Here is a 25,965-nt window from a genome sequence, read left to right on the forward strand (position 1 = left end):
AGGAAAAAAAAACAACATTGAGTAAGAAGGGGGGACATAAACCTTACCCTTCTAGAAACGAAAACAAAAACAATACAAGGAAGGGGGGACATTAAACCTAACCCTTCTAAAGCCAAACCTGAAAGAAAAATACAATGAAAGAAGAGGATAAAATTTGACAAAATCATACAACACAACCATACTGGCATATTCGTCACAGCAGAGAAAATGCCAACAGACTTACTCAAAGTACAACACAAAGCTAAACATATTCAACAATTACATGATACATTTTAAGCACTATCCTATTCAGCAACTGTGAAAGAAGAATGCTCCATGGCATGTTTACCAGCAAAGAACCAAGCACAATCCAAAACCCCGTGAAGAATCCAACTCCCAAGCCCACGTAGAACCACTTGTCTTCGAGTAAACGGTATCCTCCTCCTCCGTCTTGCTCAACTGTTGGTGGCGGCATCCCCCCATTTGCGCTGCAATTCTTGTTGAGTGGAGCTCCGCATAGTTCGTTGCCGACGAAGCTAGACTGATCAAGGCTCTGCAGCTGAGTGCTTTCCGGAATTCGTCCCCTCAAATTGTTGTAGGACAAGTTTAAGTGACTCAGAAATGCCAAATTCTTCATGCTTGGAGGAATTTCACCATCAAGTTGGTTCATGGAAAAATCGAGAGATTCTAACTGTGCCATATTACCAATCTTTGAAGGAATTCTTCCGGTGAAGCGATTATTCGATAAATTGAGTGACTGCAATGTGAGGAGGCCGGTAAGTTCTTCAGGAATCTCTCCATACATAAAGTTGCATGAAAGATCCATGCTCTTTACAAATTTAAGATTCTTGGTATATTCCAGTTCTTTCCCTTTCGTTACCAAGACTGCATAATCTGGAATCGTAAAACCCTCATCAGAAACACCAGTGACATACTGTGGAAACCAAAATGATCCTGACAAATCAGCCATGGCGCTCAAATTGTGGAAGCATCTCGGTAACCTTCCAGAGAGTTTATTACGTGCAAGGTCCAATATCCGGAGACTTTTCAAATAACAAATTTCAGAAGGAATGTCTCCTTCAAACTCATTCGAACGAAGGTTAAGAATCTTCAACTTTGAAAGGCTTGTACCCATCCATATCGGTATGCTTCCGACAAACCCATTTCCACCAAGGTCAACAACTGACAAACTGGTACAGTTTTGTAGGGAATGTGGCAATTCTCCGTACAGGTGATTATTGCGCAAGTGCAGCGATCTCAGATCTTGCAAGTATCCCATGGACATTGGGACATTCCCACTTAGGTTGTTGTTTTCTAAATTTAGGAATAACAAGTGCTGCCAACTCATCCAACAATCGGGTACTTTTCCAGTGAGAGAATTGTTCCCGAGAAAAAGAAAAATAAGTCGTTTTGGTTCATCCGGCCTATCACAGAAGAAGTGGGAAACAGATCCAGAAAATGATGAATTGGAAAGATCTAGCCAAAACAATAATGAGGTGGCAACAATGGGCAATACACCAGTGAATTGGTTAGAACCAAGATCAACTAATGAATTACGATCAGCAACTATATTTTGAATCTCACCGTACAATTGATTGTGAGAGAGATTTAGATAACCTAACTGGGAAGTTAAGTTCCAAAACCAAGTTGGAACAGTACTTGAAATTCCTGTACCAGATAAGCTCAGATATTTTAATTGCGGTTGTGTCTGAAGCCACATTGGCCATTCAGGTCCCAGATGCCATGAATCCAATTGCAAACTTTCAAGTTGAAAAGGAGGAACCCAATCTCGACTAGTTTTCAGAGTCAATGAGTTTCCATTTGCATTGAAATACTTCAATTTTGTAAGGTTACTAAAAGAAACTTCCGACACCACACCTTCGAACAAATTATAAGATATATCCAAATCCGTTAGCATTTTGAGTTGACCAACAACTTCTGTGAAAGTTCCATTAAACTGATTTATAGATATATCCAATTTTTCTAAGCTTGACAGATTTCCTAGTGATATTGGAATGGGACCTGATATATTAGTATACCTCAACGACAATGACTTTATTCCATCTGGACCACATCTGGACAAACTTTCAAAGATTTCGGATGGTCTTCGAACCGTGAAATGGTTCTCTGACAAATCAACAACTTTCAACTTACAAAGATGTCCCAAGGAATTTGGGATTTTCCCTTCCAACAGATTATTATCTAAGAGAAGATTGACAAGGGATGTCATGTTTCCAATGGAACTCGATATTTCACCACGTAAGTCATTGTTAAAAAGAAGTAAGGACTCAAGATTGTTCAAGCTATACAACCATTCAGGTATGGTAGAATAGAATTCGTTCCACCCGAGATTAAGAGCTTTAAGACCAGTCATATTCTGAATACTGCTTGGAAGTTGTCCTGTAAGATGATTGTTTTCTAGACTCAAGGCAAGGTCTTTTTGGTTAAACAGCCATTTGGGAATCAGATCAAGACTAATAAAATTGGATGACAAATCAATTTCCCTCAAAGATGTGATATTCTGTGAAATGCTAGGAATTGGACCTTGGAAACCACAACCACTAAGATGAAGAGAAACTAGATTTTTAAGACTGAAAACCCACCTCGACATCAAAGAATTCAAAAGGTTTCCAGAAAGATCAAGGACGACCAGGGAAGTAAAATTTGCGGTGGGTAGATGGGGAATTTGATCAAGTTGACAATCAGACATATGTAACTCTACCAAAGAAGGGAGCATGTTTGTAACTTGCAACCAGTCAGATGCTTTGCTAAGATTTACCCAACTCAAGTCCAAGTGTTTCAGCAGAGAAAGACCAGAAATCCACTGAAGGTTCTCTACCTTCAGAGTGGATCTATAGAAATTAAAGGAACTATTGAGATTGAGATAGCGTAGACTGGAGAGATTTCCCAGTTTATGAGGAATTATTCCATAAAACTTTGATTGTCCAAGATTAAGGTGTGTTAAACTTGTCATAGAACCAAAGAAACTAGGAATTTGTGTTGTACTGAAATTATTGTAACTCAAGTCCAAGTAGTTGAGATGCTTTAAACTGAGCAAAGAAGGATTTATCTTACCACCGAAGGAAGATTTGAAACCCAAATGACGGTCGGTATTATTAAGGTGCAGCTCGTGGATGTGGCCGGTTATGTGATCACAGACAACTCTTGTCCAACTGCAACAGTCTGAATCTTCTTCTGCAACCCACGATGCAAGCCGATTGGCAGGGTCCTTGAGATCTTGCTTGAACATCAGAAGTGCTTGTCTTTCACTTTCTTTGCAAAGTGGAGGCCAACCAGGATTTCCATTGCATAAAGCAATACTGAAAGTAATGGTCGCAAAGGCTAGAAACCTGATAAGTAGTAAAACAATTCTCATGGTTCTCTCCATAAAGTTATAGTGTATGAAGCAGGTGATGTGTATGAGCAATGAACAATCCAGAGGAGTGCTACCTATATGTACTAGGGAGCCTCACCTTTTCTAAACCATCCTCTACGGCATGAGACCGCATTTTGAAAATCGGTGCACATCAATGAGAGTAACAGTCGTCGGACGGACTCTTGGAATCTTGGACAAAAGTTTCATAGATGATAAGATGGAATTAAACTAAGCGGCTATATAGGACTAGCTAGTCCACATCTATAGAGACAGAAGTTAATTTAAGACCCCACTTTGACAAGTCTTTTGAGTGTTGGAAGTGTAACATAAATAGAGATGAAAATTAATTTCTTTAATGGATGTGATATTTACTGAGATATGATATTATAGGGATTGGAACTTGGAAGTTACAATCCTAATGCAAAGAGAAATGCAGATTCACTTGTTTCATGGACTCTGTTATCACACAAAGTTGGTACAAGAATTGACATTAAATTGTGAGGTGTCAAAGTCCATGGAGGCTCCACTTCAAGAGAGTCCCCTTAGCATTTCTCAAGTGCAAATGAAAGTAAAATTTGTGATGCTTTCTGTAACAGCGTCAAAAACATTTTTTATAAGTGTTCTGTGCCAAGTCATGTGGCACTTTAATGCAATTTTCCAATAATATAAAATCGCCAACTGTTCAATCAAATTCAACACGAACAAAAAACGATTTAAGCATCAAATGTTGAAATAGATATCCTTCTCGATGATCACAGCTTAGGGGTAAGTGGCATGGTAGGAAAACAGCACCTCTGCGTTCATAATATCTGGAAGCAGGGGCGGTTTACTAAAACTGAAATAGCAGATATTGCAAACATATGACACCCTAACACTAAGAAAGAAACATTAAGAATGTAGCTAACGTATTATACAAGTAGGAAAAAGAAAAACAGAGGAGTAAAACTACCTGAAAGATGCAAACAAACAAGTAAAAATGCTATGTAATAACCACCAAGTCTGCAGAACATTCCTTGATGAAGGTAATTAACTAAAATAGAAATTCAGGAGAAAAATTGGAACCCCTTTGCACGTTCGGAGATCAAATCAATAAGTATCTCTTTCCTAAACCGTCCTCTACGGCATGAGCACTTTTTTTAAACCATCTTCTACGGCATGAGACCGCATTTTCCAAATCGATGCACATCAATGACAGTAGCAGTAGGACCGACTCTTGGAATCTTTGACAAAAGTTTTATAGGTGATAAGATAATTGGCACATTAACATTGGTGATTTACTATGTATATAAAGTTGAAGAAAAAATGGGGTAAAAAAATGATGTTGAGGGAACAGCATCTGTAAGAGCAATTAAAAAGGTGCGAGCAGGGGCCTCCATGAACTAAATGGAAGAAAAGTTGAAAATTACTGTCAAGATTTTCCTTGGAAAAAAGAATGAAAAAAAAAAATTGAGATTCCTACAGAAAGTAAAAGTGCTATGTACAAACCCCCAAGTCTGCAGAACATTCCTGTTGTGAAATAATTACCTAAAATAAAAATTCAGGAGAAAAATTAGCACCAATTTATGAGTTCGGAAAGCAAGTCAACAAATACTTTTTTTCTCAACCAATTTCTTTGAAAATGTTATTTGCTGACTTATTTGGCATTTTTATGCTACTTTAAAATAATTTCACTCTAGTCACTCTTCAAGTTTTATTTTTCATTTTAAAAAATTAATATTTTAACTCTATAATATCTTGTGGGACCCAAGTTTTATTTTTAAACTCTACTAAACATTACTTTTGAATAAAATATACTGGAATATTTTTGCCCACCATTCTCGAGTGATGAGAATGCTCACCTACCTATTTATTATCGTTGAATAAAATATATTGGAATATTTTGGCCAAAAACTCTGATATATTCCATAAGATATGAATGCATCAAAAGTCATGCAGAATAATTAAAGCTTTGACTTTTCTTGATCAGAGATGAAAAGAAGGGTTGAAATATACATACAGCCATTTAAGTAGCTAGTCCATCTGTAGAGACAGAACTTTAAGGCTAATCGTATTCGCAGCCCCACCTGGAACTGGGAACAGTCCTTCGTACATGTCGTAGTTAAGACTATAGACCCTCCTTGCTAGCTAGGCATATCAAACATGTAAATGATTTAATCCACAACTCTAACAATCATATTCTCTTCTAGTATCGACAAAATTCATATCAACCGAGGTCTGCAGAACAAATCTCACTCAAAGATCACAAGGAATTACTCACTCAAAGATCAAAAAGTAAAACAAATCTGTTTGAGTAAAAGTGCTATGTAATAACCCCAAAGTCGGCAGAACATTCCGTTGGTGAAAAAGTTAGATCTAAACTCAAGATAGCGAAAATGTTAGATCTTAGCTCAAAATAGTGGCAAACTGACAATAACAAAGTAGCATAGAAAGGAGCATCAAATTGCCTTCTGAAGGCAAATGTGCATTCATAGCAATAAATCCAATATCGTGGTCGGCAGAACTATTAGGTAAACTCGTCATTTCAGACAATAATTGTTAAAGAAGCAATATCCTAGTAAATAATGAGAAGAAAAGGCTGAGTTTGAAGAATTTACCTTCTGTAGGCGGAAAACGAATGATACAAACATCAAAGAAAAGTAAAGTGGAAACTTTTTCCTACATGCTAGGGAGCCTCACTTTTTCTAAACCATCCTCTACAACATGAGCACTTTTTCTAAACCATCCTCTACGACATGAACACTTTTTCTAAACCACCCTCTACGTCTACGGCATGAGATTGAGACCGTATTTTCTAACACATCAATGAGAGTGGCAGTAGGACAGAGCCTAGGAATCTTTGACAAAAGTTACATAGATGATAAGATGGAATAATTACGTTGTTTGAATGGTTGGTCCTTCAAATACGTTTTCTTGAGCATCTCGCACGAACACGAATAGTAAGGATTTTAAAGATTCGGAATGTAATGAAGAGAGGAAAACATGCTTATATGGCTAACAAGATCAAAGAAATTGCAAAAAACAACAAATGGGGAAAACTACAGAACATGGGTATTTCCTAAAACTCCATCATGTTTTCAATTCAAAATTTTCTGGGCATACAAAATGAAGCTTATAGAATGAAGAGTAGAATTATTACCTTTGCCAAACCCAAAGTGGTTGCAAAAGCTTGAAAAACCACATGCCAATCCTAACAAAATCGAATCGACAAACGAAAGGAAACCCATTAAACCCACATTCCAATTCAACCAAAATTCAAACTTCACCTCAAATTAGATCAACAGAAAGAGAAACAGGGGAAAACCCAAATGCAACAGGATAGAAAAACAGGGGGGGGGAGAGAGAGAGATTACAATGAGTGAGTCGGCAAAATTTGAAAGCTTCAGTGAACTCGCGGCTCCCCTTCGACTCGTTGCATCAAGAGGATTAGAAGAATCTGGAAATAAAAAAAATTACTGAACGGCTATAAACTGAATTAAATAAAATTCTCAGAATTTCGTAAAATCAAAATCAAATACCAACATACTTCCTCATGTGTTATGTTTTGCGAAAACTCAAATGAAAATGTACAAAAAAAAAAAAAATTATACAGTAGCAACTCTTCATAGAATTCTTCCTCTATCTCCTCCACTTTTTGACCATGATGTCTGCTTCCATATTGAGCTCAATTCTTCAGAGCTTGATGAAAGACTAAACCTTTGATGTGGAGGCAGTCCAGCAATAGCATATGCAACCACTGCAGCAGCCGCATCTTGCGTGGGAACCTGTTCGAGAAGGTAAACAACGCATGAATACATTTATGACAGAAAATAAACGTTTATTTTAACCCTGTACCAATCAGCTAAATTTCGCAGTAAGCACAACATTTTCATTCCCTACTTAACAATGAATTAACTACGACTGCCAGATTAATAAGCATTGTTCTTAACCAAACTGTTATTCAGTATATAATGCAAAATACACATGAAACCGCAGATAATCTACCAAACCAAAATACAAATGAATTAACTACGATACTTATTAAACTTAACCTTCTTAATTAACAAGAAACCGCAGATAATCAACCAAACCAAACTGTTATTCAGTATATAAAGCAAAATACACATGCTTGGAACAAACATTTCAAATTATATGATCTAATTACACAATTTCAACCAGCTTTTACTCCGAAACAATCGACTTTCACACAACTAAACACTAAACGCATCGAATTGGAGGACTTAAAAGCTGCATTACGTGCAAAAACTGAAATTTCAATCACCTCGGGGCGATCAGAAGCAGAAGGAAGAAGGCCGAGCGACCTGGCACACCTAACGGAGCTCAGAATCTTCTCGCCGACCTTTGACAAATCCATCGCGCCACCTTGGAACAGCAAAAAGGGGACCAAGAACGAAACCCCAAAGCTCTCAGCGGCATCGCTCAAATGGCCATTGAACACAAACGGATTCGCCAAAACGCTGCCGAAGGGAGATAGATTCAGCTGCATTTCAATTCGAACCATGGAAAATGACTAACCCAATTTTCAATCACTTAAAATTAGATCGAGAGAGAGAGAAAGAGTACACTGTCTAGATAAATAAATAAAAATCAAAAATAAAAAAAATCAAGCAATCACGATTTTCTATCAGAGCAATCAGGAAGAGAATAAAATCCCCAAGAGCAGAGAAAGAAGTCACCGACATTGAATGGAATGGAGAGAACCAACCACCGGGAGATGAGGAAAGTGGCAAGCCAAGGAGAGGGGCGAAGGATGGGTGAGTTTTGGGCTGTGGGTTTCGGATTTCTTGATCGGGGGGAAGGGGGAGGATCCTAGGGTTGGGGAAAGCAAAGAGCAGGGAGAAATAAGGAAAAGCCTAGGGTGTGGAGATAGCATTACGTAAAACACTAAGAGCAACTCCACATAGAGCCTTCCTGTTTTAAACAGTAAATGCTTTAAATGAATAGTAACTGACATTAATGAATAGTAACTGCCTTAAATGAATAGTAACTTACATTAATGAACAGTAATTGTCATTTGCATCTCCACCCTTGGAACCCTCCCCCAGGCAATAGGCAATTAAAATAATAGTTTTTTTTGTTTGTTTAAATAATACAAAATAAAATTATTTGTAATTTCGGATAAGAATTCTTAAATCGTTCTCGTTGCGCCACGTGTTATTTTATAATTAAAAAAACAATTATTTAGCGAAGGATTTCGATAAGATTTTTATTCAATGTTATCGTTTCATGTGTCGTTATCTTTTCAGAATCTTTGGTAAAAATAAATAATTTTTTATACATTAAAAATATTATAATATTAATCCAATTAAAAAAATTGTTAATTAAAAAAAAAAAAAAAACAGAAACCCGAACCCAGATCCATTTCTTCCACCTCTCCTCCCACCCCCGAGAACCCCCTGCAAAAACCAGAACCCAACTACCTCCCCCCCCCAACCCGCCGCGACGACCCACCCCCCACCCCCCCCCCGCCCCCGCGACGACCCACTTCCCTTCCGCACCCATGGAAGCCCAGCTCCGATCCCCCCCTCTCTCTCTCTCTCTGACACAAAAAAAATCTCCGGTCCCCCTCTCTCTCTCTCTGACACAAAAAAAAATAAAAAATTGCAGAGCCCTCGGGCCACAGGCCCGTCGACTCCCCACCCCCCTTCGCTCGGGCTCCCACCGTCGCTCGGGCTCCACACGGCTGGAGCTCAGTCCACAGCGCCTCGGGCCCTTTCCTCTCCACTGTCCCCGAGCAACCAGCAAGGCTGGAGTTGCTCTAACAAAGATGCCGTTCCGCTGCGGATTTGAAATCGTAATCACAATTTAATATCCTCATTATCTCAAGTAATGAGACTAATTAACCTTTTCACCAACGATAAGCCACTAAAATTGATCCACAAATTAATAGAAAGGAAAGACCAAGTGAAAATTTGTACACTATTAGCAGATGCATACATATACAACTTTATCTTGCGTGGGCAGCGTGCAAAACTTGCCGTCATATTTCAAACAACATACAGTCTGATTCCACGATCAATGTGTCACTACACACCATCCCATACTTCTGCACAGTGCCATCAAATGTAATATTTGGCATACTTTTTGGCGATCCATAGAATATAACAAATGGTTTGTTATGTGGAATTGTGATTTTCTCGTTGTACACTCTCCCTTTGATGTACACAAACACGCGTTTTATGTTCCCGGCTGGAATGCTATCGATGGTGTCGGTGATGGTCTTGAAGTTTCCACCTCCATCTTGCATGACCTTGATGACCTGGGGAGCATGCTTAGCTGCAACAAGGGCAGGGTCAAGCGTTGACTTTCGTTCATTGTAGGTTTTCACATTATTATCGAACCAGCTAGCTACTTGGGAACTATTGGAAGGTATCGGTATCGTATCATCTGCGATGGCAGCGGTACTTGAAGTGAGTAGAATTGTTATTATCATCAGAGATGCATGAATGAACATGCATGGCGTTTTTCCGGCCATCTTTCTCCTTCTTGACTCACAATATATTAAAAAAAAGTTACGTTTTGCTCAAAAACTATACAAAAACAATCTAAACTTTTCTGAAATCTCAAATCTACGTTTTTCAGCTTTATTCTACTGATTAGCTAGAGCAGTAGGTTGATGGTTGTTTATGAATGAATAATACCACAATCCATGATTATAAGATTGACCCAAAATATGTGAGGTTAGACAGCTCTAGCTCTTGCACATGTTGATTTTTTATGGTAATTATACTTTTGAGATTCTAAGGCTCTCTCCCTAATATTTTAGGGCTCTCTTGAGAGCTAATTGTATTACCTACTAAAAAAATGCATAGCCAAAATTAAAAGTAGCTAAAGACAGTAATAATCCATAACATTGTTGCACCATAGCGAGGGGAGCGATAAACATTTTTAGTGTGGGCAACCTTAACCTTCAGTTATACTTGAGAAAAAAAAATTAAGATAGTATAATATCTTCTACAATCTCATTGCTTTTTTTTTTCCTCTCAAATTTCATTAGGCCAACTTGTATGCATTTTTTTTCACAATGATCGCTTATTATTATACATATTATTTGGAAATTTCAACTGATCGTGAAAGTACTTAAATATGATAAATTCAAGTTATATATGTCTTTTACATTATATTTATTTGAAGAAGCATGAATAATATGATACATATATTCTCTGCCCTTATGTAGGCATCATATTATTATTTTTCCTTCGCACAAAACTTTAATAAGCATGAATAATATGATACATATAGTGTTGGAAAATTTAGTTATTATTTTATTATTGTTTGTGGTTTTCTTGTGGGACAAGGATATTAGAGTTTCTTGCCCATTAGTATTAGGGTTTCGTTTCCTTGCCTATTGGGGTTAGGATTGTGCTTTAGTTTTCTATATCCTTTAAGGATTACGGTTTGCTTTAGTTTTCACTATATATAGTAGTGCTTGTATTAGTTAGTTTTAATAAGTTATTCACAATGTAGTCTCTTAGGGTTTTGTAGCCGTTTCGGCATTCTCGTTTGATATCAATAATATTTCTATTACTTTGTTAGTATTGTTCGTTGCGCACTCTGATATTCAACTTGGTATCAGAGCAAGTTCAATCCTTCGGGATTTAATCTGCTTTGGTTATTATCAATTTGTCATCTGAAGCCATGCCAGAATTGAGCCATTCCGCACTGCTGTTTGTCATTCATTGAACTCACACCCTCGACATTGCATTCCTCGCAACCTTGCCCTCTTGCAGAATCACCCACTCCTGGACCACTCATGCACCAGTATAAGATCTGCTGCATCTGCACCAGTTCAACTCGCCCCACTTCACCTGCATGATCCACTGCTGCTGCAAAAACTCGCATCTTCGCATCACTACCATGCTCGAATGCTTGTTTGTTCGTTCGTTTGTTTGCTCATTTGTTCGTTCGTTTGTTTGCTCGCTTGTTCGCTTTGTCTTGTCTTGTCCGCCTAATGGAGCTTGCATCCACATCTGCTTGTTTGCAAACCCATGTCGTATACTGCCATGAGTTTGACGGGGGGTGTTGGAAAATTTAGTTATTATTTTATTATTGTTTGTGGTTTTCTTGTGGGACAAGGATATTAGAGTTTCTTGCCCATTAGTATTAGGGTTTCGTTTCCTTGCCTATTAGGGTTAGGATTGTGCTTTAGTTTTCTATATCCTTTAAGGATTAGGGTTTGCTTTAGTTTTCACTATATATAGTAGTGCTTGTATTAGTTAGTTTTAATAAGTTATTCACAATGTAGTCTCTTAGGGTTTTGTAGCTGTTTCGGCATTCTCGTTTGATATCAATAATATTTCTATTACTTTGTTAGTATTGTTCGTTGCGCACTCTGATATTCAACTGTGTTGACTGCTGAGAGGTAGCAACGTTTAGATAATCATCAATATAGATGCGTGGTAGATTTTCTTGCAAGATATAATCTTTCTCTTTAATTTATTGTGTCCTATGCTCAAATTCACTTATGTTTTTTAGTGTAATTTAGAGTAATAATATCACTTGTAATAACTAAAGAAATATATAATTATCGTGTACTAATTTTGAAGCAATTCCTTAACAATTAATCTTCTTGGAAATATATAGGTTTGTTGTCTCTGTTGGTATTAATTTATTTTGTCTCCGCCTTTACAGAGATACTAGTTCAATTATCGTCAAAAACGAATTTGAACCACATTATTATTCGTTCACTATAAGACTTCGCTCACTTCTCACTCTTATAATATAAATAATATTATTTATTAAAAATAAAAATGACGTAGAAGTTATATGATGGAAAGATGAGAACTTTTTCTCTCCTACATGATGGAAAGATGATAACTTTTTCTCTCCCCCGCATCCGCAACAAATCAAAACCCTTTTGACTGATTGATAACTTAGCAGATATCGGATTAAGATTTTCTTTCCCCCTACTTTTCCTCCTTTTTCCTCTTTTTCTTACAACGGTCAGGATTGTGTTGATTTCACAAAGTTAAAGAGAGAGAGAAAAAATAAAGAGCGAGCGGAGGGGAGAGGTCCCACTCCCACTCTGCCACTTTCTCCCACGCTCTGATTATTTTATCGGCAAAGTGACAGAAGACAACTGAAAATGGCGGTCCGAATTGCGTTCTCACTGGGATTTGGCGGACGGCGTTTGGGTCCGAGCCGAAAAGGAGGTACTGGTTCTGGGTTTTTGGTGTTGCATGTGGGTTTTGTTTTCCGATGCATGATTTTTCAAGGTTTATGGTTGCATGGGGTTTTTTGTGCGTTTATTTATGATTTTTTCTTTGAAGATTTCTGACATGGGTTTTCATGATTTAAGAACATGCAGGTTATTTATGACTTTTTTTTTGAAAATTTTCTTATGCTATATATGGTTGTCAATTGTCATAGACAGAAACTGATATTTTTCCCTATTGTTTCAGAGATGATGATGGGATCAAATTTCAACCCTGGGACAGCAGTTGAAATGAATCCGGACGAAGAAAGACTATTTAATGCTTGGTTTCCGGCAATTTATCTTGGTCAACTGGGGATCGACTCTTTCTTGCTTCAATGTAAGAAATCAAACAACAGCGATGTTAAAATTGTCGTAAGTGGGGCCATCAGATTCGGTCTCAGCCTCCAAATTCGACTGAAAGAGATTTTAGCTTGTTGGATAAAGTTGATGCATTCCACGACCTAGAGTAGGACATGATAGGAGGGCAGACCACTGAAATTGCATGGTAAAAAAATCAATAGTCCTCAGAAACTGACCGAATTGCTTGTTGAATACTCGAAGGATCCAGCAATAGGTGTGTATATGTCAAAGCTACGGCATTCTGTGGATCTGTAATTATTTCAAAATCTAATGTGGGCAAGCATGTGCAGGCGAGGAACATAATGGCGGTGGATCTATGGCTGTGGACTGCACAAATGATATATTCGAATCGTCTACGATCACAAGGTTGGATTTGAAAGGTATGAGAGGCTAACAACCCTAAAAATCCACTAAGCACAGTGGAATAGAACACTGTAGCCTAAATAAATTCTACTTTTGCAGGTGAGAAGCACAATGGAACTGGAGTTGTTGCTCAAGTTGCTAAAGATAAAGGTATGACACATTACAACCTGAAGAACCTTCAGTTCATAAAAAGTAATTACAGGAACTAATGTGTAATTTAATTTGAAAACTTCTTACTCTCCCTTTCCCATCACTGCTCTGCTTTTGCTTTGTCAAAATCTCAGGTTCTGAAGATGCAATGGTCGAAGAGGTTGCTGTACATTCTGCAGTTGATATCGATAAAGGCATTACAAGTATAACATTGGGCTCAAGTAAGATATCATGATTATTTTAAAGGAATTTCTTTGGCTATAGTTGTTTGAATAACGTCGATGTTGTGTTATAGGTAATCCTGCTGGGATTTCCAAACAACAAAGTGAGGTCAGAGACCAGGTCGAAACTGGTGTAACAGGTGACATTGACAGTCCACATTTGCCTTTTCTGAAAAGTCCTACAGTTGGGGAAAAACATTGAAACCATGGATGTATTCAAAATATTGCATCAGCATGACACTATAGGAATTTGTGCTGTCAGGATGGAACTTTTGCAGGCTCTGGACTTGAGGCTCACTGCATTAAGAAGGGAATTAATGACCGCCATTGAAAAGGCTTGTATTCCTCATTCAACTCTAAAGAGATTTCAAATTTAGCAAACTTTTCTCAACATTTTGGAACAACAGATTTCAGGTTAGGTAGTCACTTAGATTAATAGAAAGGGCACTGGCATATTAGCTTCTTAGTTGCTCTGAAAGAATCCGTTGTTTGAAGATTTATCTGCTAAATGTTCTTACAAAGTCAGTATCATGGTGAAACACAGGAATACTCTGTTCAAAATTTTAGAATAGTATCAACAAGGCAAGATTGGTGATCCTCAAAAATATGACATGTCGGGTAATTTTGGAGATGACAATGTTGAGACAGATGGGAGTGCACAGATATCTAAGCCGATGAATTTCGCTACGCCAGTAAAATATAGTGTTTCGCCTGCAAAAGCTGCCCAGGTTGAGCGACAGAGTTCAACCCAAAGTGGGGAGTCTTCTGAGTCAAGTGACGAGGAGCAAACATCTGCAGAAAGAAGTCGGAGTCTTATGAGAAGTGCCGCACCTAGAAGGTCAGCATCTCCAATGCGGAGGATTCAAATAGGAAGAACTGGGTCACGCAGAGCTGCTGCATTAACTATTAAGAGCCTCAATTACTTTCCTTCTAGGGAAAAGCCTTTTTCAGAAGAGGGTGAACCTGAACACTCAAACAAGAAATCTGAAAACAATGCACGAAGGATGAGTGTTCAAGATGCAATTAGTCTTTTCAAAAGCAAACAAAGAGATCAAGCTGCTGCAGATGCTCAAAAAAGGAGCTCGTTAACAAATATCTCTGTGAGTACAAATAAAGCTGTATTAAGAAGATGGAGCTCAGGTCTGGGGGAAACTTCCACCCAAAGTCAATCTGAAATTGCCTCTGGAGACAGTGGTCCAGTGACTTCCAATGATATAAAGAATGGTGAGGCGCCAACATCTTCAGAAGAAATGAAACCAGAGTCTGATCTTTTACCCACAGATCAAAGTACTATTGAAGCTCCTAAACTGGCAGTTAACGAAGGAACAACAACAACAACAACAACAACAAAGCCTTTTCCCACTAAGTGGGGTCGGCTATATGAATCCTAGAACGCCATTGCGCTCGGTTTTGTGTCATGCCCTCCGTTAGATCCAAGTACTCTAAGTCTTTTCTTAGAGTCTCTTCCAAAGTTTTCCTAGGTCTTCCTCTACCCCTTCGGCCCTGAACCTCTGTCCCGTAGTCACATCTTCGAACCGGAGCGTCAGTCGGCCTTCTTTGCACATGTCCAAATCACCAGAGCCGATTTTCTCTCATCTTTCCTACAATTTCGGCTACTCCTACTTTACCTCGGATATCCTCATTCCCAATCTTATCCTTTCTCGTGTGCCCACACATCCCACGAAGCATCCTCATCTCCGCTACACCCATTTTGTGTACGTGTTGATGCTTCACCACCCAACATTCTCTGCCATACAACATCGCTGGCCTTATTGCCGTCCTATAAAATTTTCCCTTGAGCTTCAGTGGCCTACGACGGTCACACAACACGCCGGATGCACTCTTTCCATCCAGCTCGTATTCTATGGTTGAGATCTCCATCTAATTCTCCGTTCTCTTGCAAGATAGATCCTAGGTAACGAAAACGGTCGCTTTTTGTGATCTTCGCTAGATTGCTCCGGTCATTAGTGTGGATAAGTATATAAATGGATAGAGATAGGAAAGCAAACACAAGATGTACGTGGTTCACCCAGATTGGCTACGTCCACAGAATAGAAGAGTTCTCATTAATTGTGAAGGGTTTACACAAGTACATAGGTTCAAGCTCTCCTTTAGTGAGTACGAGTGAATGATTTAGTACAAATGACATTAGGAAATATTGTGGGAGAATGATCTCGTAATCACGAAACTTCTAAGTATCGGAGTGTGGTGTCGTCTTGACTTGCCTTATCTGTCTCATAGGTAGATGTGGCATCTTCTCTGGAAGTACTCTTCCTCCATCCAGGGGTGGTATCTTTAACTGGTGGAGATGCACAAGGTAATGTATCAATTTCACTTGAAGCTTACTTGTAGTTTCAGGCTTGGTCAAGCGCGATACAAACCATGTAGTAGGAGTCCCCCAAGTCGCCGAGCTAGGGGGTCTGCTGAAAGAGGTGACAGACAAGGTAAGCAATCAGAGCTCCGACTGATTGTTCACCTTCTCCCCATCTTGCAGCAGCATGAAGGATAAAGAGAAGAAAGATGAGAAGAGATGATATGAGATACTTTTGCTTTTGAAGAAGTAACTTTCCACAGGCTTATTCTTGAACTGAGCTGGAGGGTTTTCTGGTTTCCTCCAGAGTATAAGGCCGACTGAAGAATTTGAGGGTCAAAACAAGTCCATCAAATCTAGAGTACGTTCCACCCTGCTGATATGGGATACTTTTGCTTTTGACAGAGTAATGGATGTATCGGCACGTGTGCTGTTACGCTTGTCTCCACATGCTTCCTTGTATCCTTCGCACTTGCCCTATCTGTTCCTCAAGCAGATGCGGAATCTTCCCTGGAAACATAAGATGATGAAGATGAGTACTCGAGAGCAATGCCAGGTAAGTAATCAGGTAAGGGGTTCCAGGCAGTCAGTTCCTGGCTGGAAGCTTGATTCCAAGTGCTGACTGATTGCTCTCTTTCTCCTTGTCTTGCAGGTAAAAACAAGGCCAAAAGAAAAAACAGGGAAAAAGCATGATATGGGATACTCTTGCTTTTAACCCTGATGATATGAGATATTCTTGCTCTAGTATAGCTTGTTTGCAGAGGTATTATCGGGGGGAAAGAAAGCTGAATATTTCGAAAGGCTTTGTTGGGAGTGCCCTCTCAGATATGATGAAGGGTTGAGTATTTTTGCAGGTCTGCCTGTCCGTTGGGGATGGAGGTCGACATATATAGGAGTCTCCCTAACAACAAGTAGTAATGCTATTCCTTTACCCTGCTTGGTCATAGCACGGTAGTGGGAGCTGCCAGTTTCACATGTTTTAACTCTGTCAGAGCACTTTGAAAAAGTGGTCTGTGGTATCTGGCTCTCGAGATTCGGAGAACGATGCCTCTTCGATTTTTGAGAAAGCAATCATGCTGGGGGTCTGACTCTCGAGATTCGGAGAGCAGTGTCTCTTCGATTTTTGAGGAAGTAATCATGTTGGGAGTCTGGCTCTCGAGATTCGGAAGGCGGTGCCTCTTCGATTTTGGAGCAAGCAATCTTGTTGGGAGTGTTGTCTCGAATGTGAGTAAAGGTTGGACATGTTTGCTAGTCTACCTTGCCACGAAGCACAAAGGTTGACACACAGGGACTTTCCAATTATCCAGCAATGGTACTGTTCCTTTACCCTCTCTTCGATTTTGAGAAAGTAGTCATGTTGGGAGTCTGGCTCTCGAGATTCGGAGGAAGGTGCCTCTTCGATTTTGGAGCAAGCAATCTTGTTGGGACTGTTTTCTCGAATGTGAGTAAAGGTTGGGCATGTTTGCTAGTCTACCTTGCCACGAAGCACAGAGGTTGACACACAGGGACTTTCCAATTATCCAGCAGTGGTACTGTTCCTTTACCCTTGTGGGTAATAATATGGTAGCTAGACCTTCAAAATTTATGTGTCTAAACTTTGTTAGTGCTGTTTCTTTGCTATTCTTTTACCTTTCTTGGTCAGAGCGATGTAGTGGGAGCTGCAAGCTTCACGTGCTCAACTTTGGCAGAGAACTTTGGCAAAGTGATCTGTGGTACCCATGAGTTATTGTTGCGTGTGGGAAGTGGGTGATTGAACAGTAAGATTCATGTGCTTTCTACTTCACCAGAAGTCTTCGACAGAATGCCCATAATTTCTGCAAAGCTGAGTGTGCGTGTGACAGGTGCTGACAAGGCTAGAAAAGTAGGTGCCTCTTCGATTTCTGAGATCGGCCCTCGTGGTCTCTGAGCAGCCCAGCTTTTGAGAAAGCGAGCGCCTCTTCGATTGATTCGGAGAACGGTGCCTCACCGATTTTTGAGAAAGCAATCATGCTGGGGGTCTGGCTCTCGAGATTCGGGGAGCAGTGTCTCTTCGATTTTTGAGAAAGTAATCATGTTGGGAGAGTGGCTCTCGAGATTCGGAGGGCGGTGCCTCTTCGATTTTGGAGCAAGCAATCTTGTTGGGAGTGTTTTCTCGAATGTGAGTAAAGGTTGGGCATGTTTGCTAGTCTACCTTGCCACGAAGCACAGAGGTTGACACACAGGGACTTTCCAATTATCCAGCAATGGTACTGTTCCTTTACCCTCTCTTCGATTTTTAAGAAAGTAGTCATGTTGGGAGTCTGGCTCTTTAGATTCGGAGGACGGTGCCTCTTCGATTTTGGAGCAAGCAATCTTATTGGGAGTGTTTTCTCGAATGTGAGTAAAGGTTGGGCATGTTTGCTAGTCTACCTTACCACGAAGCACAGAGGTTGACATACATGGACTTTCCAATTATCCAGCAGTGGTACTGTTCCTTTACCCTTGTGGGTAATAATATGGTAGCTAGACCTTCAAAATTTATGGGTCTAAACTTTGTTAGTGCTGTTTCTTTGCTATTCTTTTACCCTTCTTGGTCAGAGCGATGTAGTGGGAGCTGCAAGCTTCACGTGCTCAACTTTGGCAGAGAACTTTGGCAAAGTTATCTGTGGTACCCATGAGCTATTGTTGCGTGTGGGAAGTGGGTGATTGAACAGTAAGATTCATGTGTTTTCTACTTCCCCAGAAGTCTTTGACAGAATGCCCATAATTTCCGCAAAGCTGAGTGTGCGTGTGACAGGTGCTGACAAGGCTGGAAAAGTAGGTGCCTCTTCGATTTCTGAGATCGGCCCTCGTGGTCTCTAGGGAGCCCAGCTTTTGAGAAAGCGAGCGCCTCTTCGATTTCTGAGATCGGCCTTCGTGGTCTTTGAGCAGCCCAACTTTTGAGAAAGCAAACGGCTCTTCGATTTCTGAGATCAACCCTCGTGATCTCTAAGCAGCCCAACTTTTGAGAAAGCAAACGCCTCTTCGATTTCTGAGCAGGCGCCTCTTTGATTTCTGAAGCTCTGTCGAGTGCAGATTTTTATAGAGGCTGGCATTAAGTTCCAAAGCACACTTGAATCTCCACCAGTAGAAGCTTCATTCTTGCACTTCTAAGATCTTGATTTGTCCGACCTCTTCTCTCTTCAACACCTTTGAAAATGTCTGGCCCCTCCGACCGTCGTTTTGACTTGAACCTTGTTGAAGAGGCAGCCCCGCCTTCTCCAGACAACATATGGCGCCCATCCTTCGTCTCCCCAACTGGTCCTCTTACCGTTGGGGATTCCGTGATGAAGAATGATATGACCGCTGCGGTGGTGGCCAGGAACCTTCTCACTCCCAAAGATAACAGACTACTTTCCAAACGGTCTGATGAGTTAGCTGTTAAGGATTCGCTGGCTCTCAGTGTTCAGTGTGCAGGTTCTGTGTCTAATATGGCCCAACGCCTATTTGCTCGAACCCGCCAAGTTGAATCATTGGCGGCTGAAGTGATGAGTCTCAAACAGGAGATTAGAGGGCTCAAGCATGAGAATAAACAGTTGCACCGGCTCGCACATGACTATGCTACAAACATGAAGAGGAAGCTTGACCAGATGAAGGAAACTGATGGTCAGGTTTTACTTGATCATCAGAGATTTGTGGGTTTGTTCCAAAGGCATTTATTGCCTTCGTCTTCTGGGGCTGTACCGCGTAATGAAGCTCCAAATGATCAACCTCTGATGCCTCCTCCTTCTAGGGTTCTGTCCAGTACTGAGGCTCCAAATGATCCCCCTCCGGTGCCTTCTCTTTCTGGGGCTCTACCGACTGCTGAGACTTCTCCTAAGCAACCTTTGTGAAGGCTCCCTCTTGTGTGTTTATTTTGACTCATGTATATGTACATATTTGTAGCTTATCGGGGATATCAATAAATAAGCTTTCCTTCATTTCAACGTATTGTGTTAAATACACCAAAGCCTTCTTCGCTAAGTTCTTTGAATTTTCTTTTGTTGAAGCTTGTATGTTGAAGCTTTCTGAGTGGAGCATGTAGGTTGGGGTAGTGTTCCCTTAATTTCCCGAGTGAGGAAAACTTCTTGGTTGGAGACTTGGAAAATCCAAGTCACTGAGTGGGATCGGCTATATGAATCTTAGAACGCCATTGTGCTCGATCCTGTGTCATGTCCTTCGTTAGATCCAAGTACTCTAAGTCTTTTCTTAGAGTCTCTTCCAAAGTTTTCCTAGGTCTTCCTCTACCCCTTCGGCCCTGAACCTCTGTCCCATAGTCGCATCTTCTAATCGGAGCGTCAGTAGGCCTTCTTTGCACATGTCCAAACCACCGTAACCGATTTTCTCTCATCTTTCCTTCAATTTCGGCTACTCCTACTTTACCCCGGATATCCTCATTCCTAATCTTATCCTTTCTCGTGTGCCCACACATCCAACGAAGCATCCTCATCTCCGCTACACCCATTTTGTGTACGTGTTGATGTTTCACCGCCCAACATTCTGTGCCATACAGCATCGCCGGCCTTATTGCCGTCCTATAAAATTTTCCCTTGAGCTTCAGTGGCATACGGCGGTCACACAACACGCCGGATGCACTCTTCCACTTCATCCATCCAGCTTGTATTCTATGGTTGAGATCTCCATCTAATTCTCCGTTCTTTTGCAAGATAGATCCTAGGTAACGAAAACGGTCGCTCTTTGGTATTTCTTGATCTCCGATCCTCACCCCTAACTCGTTTTGGCCTCCATTTGCACTGAACTTGCACTCCATATATTCTGTCTTTGATCGGCTTAGGCGAAGACCTTTAGATTCCAACACTTCTCTCCAAAGGTTAAGCTTTGCATTTACCCCTTCCTGAGTTTCATCTATCAACACTATATCGTCTGCGAAAAGCATACACCAAGGAATATCATCTTGAATATGTCCTGTTAACTCATCCATTACCAACGCATAAAACTGGTGCGCATCCAGGGAATCGAACCCTGGTCAGTACCGTGGGAGGGTACTATGATACCACTGAAGCAGACTCTACTATAAATCTGGGAGAGAAAAGTAATCGAAAATCAATAGCTTCAATAGAATGGAGTCAAGAAAGGGAAGCAGAATTGAACCAAATGCTGATGAAAATGACGGAAACTAAACCTGTTAAGCCTGTGAAGCCTGTTAAATCTACAAAGCCTCAAGCTACCAGAAATCAAAGCCTTCCGTCTGAACAGAGAGGTGGCTTTTATGACCACTACAAAGAAAAGAGAGATGAAAAACTACAAGGTGAGAATTCCAGAAAGCGAGCAGAGGAAGAAGCACAATTTAAAGCCGTGCAGTGAATTCTTGATGATAGGAAAGCCGAAATGTCCTCTACAAAGGCGGATATTGATAAAAAAACGTGCTACGCAGAAGCCCCAAAAATCAGTTGGAAAAGTATCTCAACCTGCAAATCCTAGAAAGGAAAATGCAAAGCCTTCTGTTACAAAGAAGGCTTCACCTAGAACATCACCCATGCCTGCTACATGCAAGTCGTGGCCATCAACACCAACACCGAGAGCCGCAGGGGCATCGCCAGCTAGAACTCCTGTTGGGGTTACCAGCACTGCCCTTACCCGTCAAAAACCCAAGCCAACACCACCCAGCGCTCAAGTGGAATGACCCCCACAGTGACAGAGGAATGTGAAGGAATCCGTGATTACTGATGACTGGAGCTTGAAGGGAGTAAATGAGAAGCAGCAGCAAGCAGTGAAAAAGAGTGGTAAAACAACAAAACCTAAAGTAGTGACAACTTCTGGTGATTATTCTGATATAATTCCAGCAAAGCACAACAAGGTGACCAAGAAATTCAGTGTAGTGCCAGTGGAATCAAAACCATTTCTTCGGAAGGGTACTTGAACGAGCCCTGGTGTTGGTCCTGTCCTTAACAAGACAAGAACTTCTCCTCAATCGGAGGAATCTTTGAGAAAGAACACAAATATTATTGAAACTCGAGCCAGATAATGTGTCAGTCGGCCTTTCAAATGATGCTGTGGAACCAGAAGCTCTGGTAAATGATAGCCTGATGTGTAGTGAGACACAACATGTTGACGCAGTTTCTCCTGATCGTAATGATGACTTAAAAAATGTTGCAGAATTGTCATTGCAAGTTCAAGCTGAAGAAGAATCAACCATCTCCCCAAGTGCTTGGGTGGAAATAGAGGAGCATCAGGCCATGTCCCCATGTAACAACTCATCATTTCAGGTAACCGCTTCAGCCAATGTTGCACCAGCTGCACTGTCAAGTCCTCGTGTCTGTCATTCTCTGTCCCAGATGCTGCAAGAAGAAAGTAACGAACCATATAATATTGAGTGGGGAAACGCTGAAAATCCTCCTGCCATTGTGTTCCAAAAGGATGCACCGAAAGGACTGAAGAGGCTCTTCAAATTTGCCCGGAAGAGCAACGGAGATGCCAATTAAACTGGTTGGTCTAGTCCGTCAGTTTTCTCTGAAGGAGAGGATGATGCTGACAGTGTACTCAGAAAGTCTTCGCTTCATACAAGGAAGTATGAACCGTACTCTAGTAAGTTTCCTGCTTTCGTTAGAATTTCGTCCTGCCTTTGTGTTTTTTTCCTTTGCTCCTTTCCTCCCTCCCTCGCTAACCCTTGCTTTAGATGTTTGGATGTTAATTTTTTCCTCATGCTAATAATCATTTTGGATTTGTGCATACAGCTCAATCAAATATTAGCAGATTTGATGGGCAGAGTTCACATAAGTCACAAGAGAACCACGATGCAGCTGCAGGACCTGCAACTAAAGGTTGTCTTTCCACGTGACGAGTACACACAGTATCGTTTCCTATGATTTATTTATTTTCCTGCAAATATTTTCTACACCTGCATACAGAATTTCTACGCTCCATTCCTAGTTCGCTTCATTAAGATTCCAATACTCTCTAGTATCTGTGTTTCAGCTGCAACAAGGTCATTCTTCTCTCTTTCAGCGTTTAGGGGCAGCAAACCAAATGAGATGAAGTTTCGCTAATGCTAGAGACTCGTAGAGTACTGGAGTCAGATTCTTCAAAACTTTCTATTCTTCCTTCACCGTCGTTGTAGCATGCATGATGCATTCATCCACACGCAAGGACGAGGGACTATCCCTATACTTCTGGTATTTCTTTTTTCTTCTTTCCTGTCGTAAAACTTTGTTTCCGGGTCTTTTGTACATGCAATATATGCCCTTGTTCTGTTATTTTCAGAGATTTAAACAGACCCCTGTTCTTAACCCTTATGCTTAGGATGTCAAGCAACTACAGATCGATACATGTTGAGTCGAGTCGATTTTATTTATTCTAGGAACAAAGTTGCTTCATAATGTATCCAGTTTCAAGTCTATATACTTTGCGTATATTGGCATCAATACGAATGCTTTGTGACAGAGAATGCCTCTAAATAACATAGGAACATGCTAACTCCTTCGTCACCATTTTGCTTGCTCCACGAGCAATTCAAAGCTGCATAGCAATTGGGTTTTCTCGTAGAAGTGAGAGAGTGGTGTCACGTGAATTAGTACGAAGAAAAGGGAGAGAAGTGATTATTAATTAATAGGTAACTAATCCCTAAACCATATTCACACATTTCTCATGTCATTCAATTTACTTCTGCTGAATTAAGAGTTACTTGTTCAGAAAACAAGTCTTTTAATGTGATATGGGATAATTTTTTTTTTTTCATTTTTTAAGAAAACCTCGATGGTACGAGGGATATTTTATTGATAACGGAAAAAAAAAAGTTACACCTAGTCATGAGAAGACATAAACATTACCTCTCATAATGTCAAGCAAAGGAGAAAAACAACATTGAGTAAGAAGGGGGGGACATAAACCTTACATTTCTAGAAACGAAAACAAAAACGATACAAGGGAAGGGGGATATGAAACCTAACCCCTCTAAAGCCAAACCTGAAAGAAAAATACAATGAAACAAGAGGATGAAATTTAACAAAATCATACAACACAACCATACTGGCATATTCGTCACAGCAAAGAAAATGGCAACAAACTTACTCAAAGTACAAAACAAAGCTAAACATATTCTACAATTACATGATACATTTTAAGCACTATCTTATTCAGCAACTGTGAAAGAAGAATGCTCCACGGCATGTTTACCAGCAAAGAACCAAGCACAATCCAGAACCCCGTGAAGAATCCAACTCCTAAGCTCACGTAGAACCACCCGTCTTTGAGTAAACTGTATCCTTCTCCTCCGTCCTGCTCAACTGTTGGTGGCGGTATCACCCCATTTGTGCTGCAATTCTTGTTGAGTGGAGCTCCGCATAGTTCGTTGCCAACGAAGCTAGACTGATCAAGGCTTTGCAGCTGAGTGCTTTCTGGTATTCGTCCCGTCAAATTGTTGTAGGACAAGTTTAAGTGACTCAGAAATGTCAAATTCGCCATGCTTGGAGGAATTTCACCATCAAGTCGGTTCATGGAAAAATCGAGAGATTCTAACCGTGCCATATTACCAATCTTTGAAGGAATTCTTCTGGTGAAGCGATTATTCGATAAATTGAGTGACTGCAATGCGAGGAGGCTGGTAAGTTCTTCAGGGATCTCTCCATACATAAAGTTGCATGAAAGGTCTATGCCTTTTACGAATCCCAGAATCTTGCGATATTCCATTTCTATCCCTTTCGTTACCAAGATTGCATTCTCTGGAACTCCAAACTCATATAGAACCGAAAAATTACTTGGAGAAAATGATTCTGAAAAATCAGCCATGGCGCTCAAATTGTGGAAGCATCTCGGTATCATTCCTGAGAGTTTGTTATGTGCAAGGTCCAATATCTGGAGACTTTTCAAATAACAAACTTCATTGGGAATGTCTCCTTCAAACTTATTTGAACGAAGGTTAAGAACATGCAACCCTGAAAGGCTTTTAACCATCCATATTGGTATGCTTCCGACAAACCCATTTCCACCAAGGTCAACAACTGACAAACTGGCACAGTTTTGAAGGGAATGTGGCAATTCTCCGTACAGGTGATTATTGCGCAAGTGCAGCGATTGCAGCTTGTGCAAGTATCCCATGGACATTGGGACATTCCCAGTTAGGTAGTTGTTTTCTAAATTTAGGAATCCCAATGATGGCCAATTCATCCAACAGTCGGGTACTTTTCCAGTGAGAAGATTGTTCCCGAGATGAAGAATATCAAGTGTGTACAGTTCATCCCTCCTACCACAGAAGAAGTGGAAAACAGATCCAGAAAATGATGAATTGGAAAGGTCTAGCCAATATAACGTGGTGGGAACAATAGGCAATGCACCGGTGAATTGGTTAGAACCAAGATCAACAACTGAATCAGGAAAAGCAACTATATTTTGAATCTCCCCGTACAATTGATTGTGAGAGAGATTCAGATACTGTACTTGGAAAGTTAAGTTCCAAAACCAAGTTGGAATAATACTTGAAATTCCTGTATCAGATAAGCTTAGATCTGTTAACTGCGTTTGTGTCTGAAGCCACATTGGCCATTTAGGTCCCAGATGCCATGAATCCAATAGTAAACTTTCAAGTTGAAAAGGAGGAAGCCAATCTTGACTAGTTTTCAGAGTAAATGAGTTTCCTTTTGCAATGAAATGCTTCAATTTTGTAAGGTTACTAAAAGAAACTTCCGACACCACACCTTCGAACCAATTATAAGATATATCCAAATCTGTTAGCATTTTGAGTTTGCCAATAACTTCTATGAAAGTTCCATTAAACTGATTTCCAGATATGTCTAGTTCTACTAAACTTGATAAGTTTCCTAGGGACATTGGAATGGGACCTGACATTGAATTATGTGAAAGGTCAAAGTGCCTTAAACTTTTAAGGTTTCCAATGGAACTCAATATTTCACCACGTAAGGCATTGCGAGAAAGAAGTAAGGACTCAAGATTGTTCAAGCTATACAACCATTCAGGTATGGTAGAATTGAATTCGTTCTCCTTGAGATTAAGAGCTGTAAGACCAGTCATATTCTGAATACTGCTTGGAAGTTGTCCTGTAAGTTGATTGGCTTCTAGACTC

At 40.3% G+C, this 25,965-nt stretch overlaps 4 protein-coding genes across 14 annotated transcripts in view; 2 read left to right on the forward strand and 2 right to left on the reverse strand.

The window, feature by feature from the left end:
* LOC126621526 (uncharacterized) overlaps positions 1–23,334 on the forward strand; it is a 29,343-nt gene extending 6,009 nt beyond the window's left edge. The window contains exons 8-10 of one of the 6 annotated variants that reach the window (XR_007623084.1): positions 22,047–22,475; positions 22,625–22,711; positions 22,866–23,143. Coding sequence is in view for 2 of the 6 variants with exons in the window: in XM_050290066.1 (XP_050146023.1) it covers positions 22,866–22,936 (71 nt within the window). In the remaining 4 variants the exon portion in view is untranslated. Of the gene's footprint in view, positions 1–9,628; positions 9,688–22,046; positions 22,476–22,624; positions 22,712–22,865 lie in introns of those variants that run through there. The other 5 variants (XR_007623085.1, XR_007623056.1, XR_007623066.1 and 2 more) reach the window with 5 other exon arrangements.
* Positions 1–25,965, reverse strand: part of LOC126621508 (receptor-like protein EIX1) — a 27,219-nt gene continuing 1,254 nt past the window's right edge. Inside the window, exons 1-2 of one of the 4 annotated variants that reach the window (XM_050290034.1) lie at positions 3,453–3,544; positions 1–3,329 (exon numbers count right to left, since the gene is read on the reverse strand). In XM_050290034.1, coding sequence (XP_050145991.1) covers positions 242–3,229 — 2,988 coding nt within the window. In that variant the 5' untranslated portion in view covers positions 3,230–3,329; positions 3,453–3,544 and the 3' untranslated portion in view covers positions 1–241. Of the gene's footprint in view, positions 3,330–3,452; positions 3,545–23,722; positions 25,924–25,965 lie in introns of those variants that run through there. The other 3 variants (XM_050290026.1, XM_050290049.1, XM_050290042.1) reach the window with 3 other exon arrangements.
* LOC126621758 (uncharacterized) overlaps positions 4,313–25,965 on the reverse strand; it is a 25,572-nt gene continuing 3,919 nt past the window's right edge. Inside the window, exons 2-6 of the mRNA XM_050290338.1 lie at positions 6,943–7,009; positions 6,706–6,788; positions 6,492–6,542; positions 5,352–5,475; positions 4,313–4,879 (exon numbers count right to left, since the gene is read on the reverse strand). Coding sequence (XP_050146295.1) covers positions 4,764–4,879; positions 5,352–5,475; positions 6,492–6,542; positions 6,706–6,788; positions 6,943–6,958 — 390 coding nt within the window. The 5' untranslated portion in view covers positions 6,959–7,009 and the 3' untranslated portion in view covers positions 4,313–4,763. The remainder of the gene's footprint in view (positions 4,880–5,351; positions 5,476–6,491; positions 6,543–6,705; positions 6,789–6,942; positions 7,010–25,965) is intronic.
* LOC126621766 (uncharacterized) lies at positions 12,240–16,268 on the forward strand. Of its 3 annotated transcripts, none has more exons than XM_050290357.1 (6): positions 12,240–12,504; positions 12,756–13,288; positions 13,371–13,421; positions 13,556–13,642; positions 13,717–13,782; positions 13,905–16,268. In XM_050290357.1, exons 2-6 carry the CDS (start codon positions 13,225–13,227, stop codon positions 13,931–13,933), a joined length of 297 nt encoding a protein of 98 aa, XP_050146314.1. In that variant the 5' UTR covers positions 12,240–12,504; positions 12,756–13,224; the 3' UTR covers positions 13,934–16,268. The 3 variants fall into 3 exon arrangements, with proteins under 3 accessions (XP_050146314.1, XP_050146310.1, XP_050146305.1); XM_050290348.1 differs by lacking the exon at positions 13,905–16,268 and having other exon boundaries at positions 12,244–12,504; positions 12,756–13,122; positions 13,199–13,288; positions 13,717–13,898; XM_050290353.1 differs by lacking the exon at positions 13,905–16,268 and having other exon boundaries at positions 12,241–12,504; positions 13,717–13,898.

Source organism: Malus sylvestris, chromosome 1 (genome assembly GCF_916048215.2).
Source record: "Malus sylvestris chromosome 1, drMalSylv7.2, whole genome shotgun sequence".
NCBI classification, from domain to species: Eukaryota; Viridiplantae; Streptophyta; class Magnoliopsida; order Rosales; family Rosaceae; genus Malus; species Malus sylvestris.

What these genes read in the sequence shown, in the direction of transcription:
- LOC126621766 (XM_050290353.1), top strand. Translation starts at nt 13,225, where the DNA reads ATGGCTGTGGACTGCACAAATGATATATTCGAATCGTCTACGATCACA. An exon ending in CACAAGGTTGGATTTGAAAG is followed by an intron (nt 13,289 to 13,370) that starts GTATGAGAGGCT and finishes CTACTTTTGCAG; the next exon opens with GTGAGAAGCACAATGGAACT. An exon ending in TCAAGTTGCTAAAGATAAAG is followed by an intron (nt 13,422 to 13,555) that starts GTATGACACATT and finishes TCAAAATCTCAG; the next exon opens with GTTCTGAAGATGCAATGGTC.